General features: G+C 33.7%; 1 protein-coding gene across 1 annotated transcript; it reads right to left on the reverse strand.

The window, feature by feature from the left end:
• Positions 1-631: 631 nt before the first annotated feature.
• Positions 632-2,392, reverse strand: LOC149249002 (transcription factor MYB21-like). Its single transcript, XM_089456155.1, has 3 exons — positions 2,095-2,392; positions 1,850-1,979; positions 632-1,387 (listed from the first exon to the last, which is right to left on the reverse strand). The coding sequence occupies exons 1-3, from the start codon at positions 2,258-2,260 to the stop codon at positions 799-801; spliced, it is 885 nt and encodes a 294-aa protein (XP_089312281.1). The 5' UTR covers positions 2,261-2,392; the 3' UTR covers positions 632-798.
• Between the last annotated feature and the right edge of the window lie 2,341 nt (positions 2,393-4,733).

Consider the following 4,733-nt stretch of genomic DNA (forward strand, 5'->3'; position numbering starts at 1 on the left):
GTAAACCCACAACGTATATATTTGTCAACGATATCAGAGGTTCTCTAGGCGTGGATGTGATGAAGAGAACATTAATTGTTTTGAGATATAAGTGGAATGCACTTCTGCACTGTTAACCCCATACTAAGTATACAGAACTTTAATTGTTTTGAGATACAACCTGAACGCTACGTCAGCTCGTGCGGTTCCTATTGTCCGTTGTCTAACGATTATCTTTTTTTCCAAAGAGTTATGGAAATTTTGATTATATTTTGGAAAAACTTTGTTGTTGAATTTTATAAATTTAAATAAAAATTAGTAAAATTTATAATTTTAAATATTTAAATTTTTTAATAATGTTTATTTCCATCATTAAAAACATAATTCAAACCCTTTCTCTTTTTTGAAACCGTTCAGACCATTCCTCCACCTACTCTTTACTTTTATCGGAACAGAACGGCTTTGCAATTGGAAAACATTGTAGATTAGAAAAACTTTGATTATACATGATGATTATTGATACATGAACAAAGACTTGAAAAACATAGTGTGGGCCGACCTTGTCAACGATGAAAAATTGGAAATGAAGTACGTTTGACAAGTGGGAAACAAAAAATCATTCGAGTCGCTTTGAATAGTCTACTTACCTTATAATAAGTTAAACCCTAATATTGAAGAATATATTGAAACAAGCTCAGGAAAACGTCTGAAAGGAATCGTTTTCCACAATTTTAATAAAATGAGATCAAAACGTACGGTAAAGTAATCATTAACCAAACCCATTAACAGGTAGTCTTCTGAAATTGGCTCACGTAATCTTCAAAGGGTACGGATCCCCACCTCATAAGTGGTATAAGGTCCTGTATAAACATTACTAAAATTAGCTGCATCTGAATAGGTATCACTAGCGCTCCACGCGGTCAATGCAGAAGATTCTGGGAACGACAAATTGTCTATCATTTCGTTAATGATGTGGCCATTGTTTTCAATTTCTCCTTTCAATGGCTCGTTGAAGTCAACAATTGCAGGGAAGGTGATGGTGCAGCCAACAGAGCTATTGTTAGAGCCAGGCGTTTCATGACTCAGAGGGGGAAAACCCTGAGAGAAGGTCTCAGCGGTGCGAGTAGTAGAATCAATCCACAACTGAGAATAAGAAATTAGCGACTGTTCTGGATCTGGATCAATTGAGTGAGACGATGTATAGGCATTATCAGCATGAGCAAACACTGAACTGGTATTGCAGGTATGAGCGGACTGGACGGGGATTTTAAATTTTGTGTCGCTATTGTCGTTACCGTCGGTGCAGCAGGGGAGCCCGAAATTGAGTTTCTTCTTGATGCAAGAGTTCCAGTAGTTCTTGATCGCATTGTCCGTACGTCCAGGCAAATGGGCAGCAATTTGGGACCACCTGCGTTGTCAATATTATTCATTTTCCAAGTTAACTGCAAGGAAATTTTTAGGGGTTTCCATGTTTTGACCTAAAAACCGTTTCATCAATATCATTCATATTTGAGGTTAACGGCAAGGAAAATTTTAAGAAATTTTTAGGGGTTTCCATGTTTTTACCTCAAAACCGTGTCATCAATATCCTTCATATTTGAGGCTAACGGCAAGGAAGTTTTTGGGTTAAGCAGCGAGCTAATTTTCAAATGATTTATCTATAGAATAAATTTATGTTAGGTTAAAATTTCCTAAATTTTTATAAAGATTAATGTAAAACCGTTTAGAATTAAATGTTTTTATAAAATATTCCCCAACTTCCATCCTTAAAATTTTACTTAATTAATTGAAAGAAGAAAATGACTCATAAAAACAAATACGAGGAAATAATTCAAAGAATAAAGATGCTGGAATGGAGAAAAATAGAAACCTGTTACCGAGAATGGACTGTAACTGTATGATCAATTGTTCTTCTTGTGGCGAAATTGCACCGCCTTTAAGTCCAGGTCGTAAGTAATTCATCCATCTCAGCCTGCAGCTCTTTCTGGATCTCTGCAGACCTGTATGTGTACATAGCATTTTTCACCGCATTATAGCATTTTTCACTGCTTTATTGCATTTAAAAGAGGAAGGCGATTGAAATTAGAATGGGAGTGGGTATTTGAAGAAAATTACCAGCTTGCTTGGCCACATATTCCCAGGACCAACTTTGAAGGTAGTTATTCATCATATAATTGATGAGTTTCTCATCTTCCTCAGGTGACCAGAGACCTTTTCTTAGCTTTAGCTTTGCGGTTAAAGGGGCGCCTTCTGCTTCTCCTTGCCCTTGTGTGCACCTCATTTTTCGCTGCGCTGCGTATTGTTCTTCGCGAGTTAGGTGGTGCGGTCATCGCAGATTATATTTAAATACAAAAACAAAGCGAGATTGAGCAACGCGTTTAACCTGTCTGTGTGTGTGAAAGTAGCCCATCATTCACCAATTTTCAGCGATCAGCCCATTACCAAGCAGCTTCCTCTTATGATATTTGACTCCGTTGATGATGTGCTCCACGTGATATTCTCTGTTCTTTGATTAGACACACAGCCTATCAACTGTTCCTTGACTGTTGCCCACCGCATGATTTTCTTTATTTTCTTCTTTATAAAAGTCTAAGCAATTCGACCAGTTAAGTTTTTATACATGTAAATATAATTATAATTAGTATATATAATTATATTTATTTATCATTTCTATTGAGGTAAATATAAATATAAATATAATTATAATTATTAATTTTCATAAATGTTTCAAAATCTATTATAAAATTTTAATTTTAATTTTAATTTTTTTTAGAGTGGAATTCCCACTGTTATCTCTTCCTCTCTCTAAACACTATATAGAAATTACCAGTTTCTGTGAACAGTGTCCACATTATACATACAGATTAATTAATTTAGGAAATTGAATATAGATTTTTATTACTTACATTATTTTATATAGCATAAATTTGTTAAGTTTTTCAAAGAGAGTAAGGTGTTTAGGTGACAATAGAGACTATATGTTGATCATTTTAGCCAGGGGATCAACAATCATAATCTTTTCCTAGGATGAGGGTAATGACCAATCACTGTGGATGTGTGGAGATTCTGTTTAATAGTTGTTATGATTCACTGGGCTTTTGCTTGCAACACTAGTAGCCATTTTTGTATTCTCATGTGATGTATGTCAAGGTCTAGCATTATAAGTTTCTATTTACAAGATGCCCTAGTTAGACAATATCTTACCAACCTCAAAACTTTGAAATTGTGTTATTGGTATAGTTTCTCTTATAAACTAGTAACATGAAATTTTTGATCTATACAATCCTCATTTCACTTAATGCAAAGTGCCCAACTTAGCAAAAAATGAAAAAACATCATGTAAAAGAACTATATTCTAAAACATTAAAATTATAATGCTAAATTTAATAAATGAATCAATTTAATTTTTTAATTTAATAAAAAATTCTATAAATTATAATATTTTTAGATTGTTTATATATATATATATATATATATATATATATATATATATATATATATATATATTTATTTTAAATTAAATTGTTAAATTGATTTTTTTTTTGATTTTTTAGCATGTCTCCTCCTATAGAACAGGCACGACTCAAATTTTTAACATGTCTCCTCCCGTAGCATAGGGCACAACCAGTCCCTGTGAAGTTGAATCCTGAGACACCTTATTGATGACTCCCATCTGCCATCCCATTGTGCTAATAAAACTTAACAAAATTAAAATTTATTTAATTAAAATTAAATTTATTAAAAATATAAAATTTATTTATTTATTAATTAATTCACAACAAATTATATTTAAAATTACAATATAACTGCACCTTACAATTTTCATAAAATAAAATTATAATTTTAAATTACAATTTGAAAAATTGTATAAAATTACTTAAAAATAAAGTAAAAAAAAATGATAAAATGGGTATTATTTATCCCACATCTAACTCCACTGTAAGCGAGGCTTGGACTTTCCCTACTGTAAGCGAGGCTTCGACTTTCCTTTTTAGCTTTGGCTGTTTTTATTTTTCTTCAAATTTAAGTTGAACATAAATCTTTTGGTTAATGTAACTGTGGGATGGAAAAATGATTTTATAAATTTTGATGTACAAATTGCTCGCTCCCAGGTGTTTAATATACAAATTGCTTTCTAGAAGGTGACTGTTTAATATACAAAGGGCTTGCTACAAGGTGCCTCGCCAAATTCTTTAGGTCTAAAATTCCTCCACATTAATGAAGTATTATCTCACCAAACAGTTTTATCTGCCACAAATTACAATAAACTTCTACCCTTAAACTAAACTCCACATAAACGGATAAGTGTCCTTTATTTCCGCATAAACTCACCCAGATCATTACATATGATGGCATTAAGCATGATTTAGGGATTTTGCTAATGTGTGACTGTTTTGTTTAGATTTTGACATACTTACAGGCATTCCGCAGCCATCTGCTGATTCCGCAGCCATCTGATGATCCCGCAGCCTTTTTGTTAATCTCAAGGTTCCACGTGTCATTTTGCCAAATGAGCCACATGGGCACTTAGGAATCAAGGTGCTCGAGGTTCCTGTGCTATCTGTTCAGCCATCCACGTCATCTGTACCTCCGGTCAACGAGGGTCAAGTTACGGTCAATAAAGGCAGCTTAACGGTGATACGTAAGCTGTTGGGTCACGTCAGTTCAAATGGTGACTTGTCCATCTTATGCAGGCCGTGGGGGACATAATCCAACTCTGGATTCAATGCCCATAACGACCAGAACCTCCAGCT

This window comes from Pinus tabuliformis, chromosome 7 (assembly GCF_031772625.1).
Source record: "Pinus tabuliformis cultivar Carrire ecotype Pingquan chromosome 7, CPIR1, whole genome shotgun sequence".
In the NCBI taxonomy this organism is placed as follows: domain Eukaryota; kingdom Viridiplantae; phylum Streptophyta; class Pinopsida; order Pinales; family Pinaceae; genus Pinus; species Pinus tabuliformis.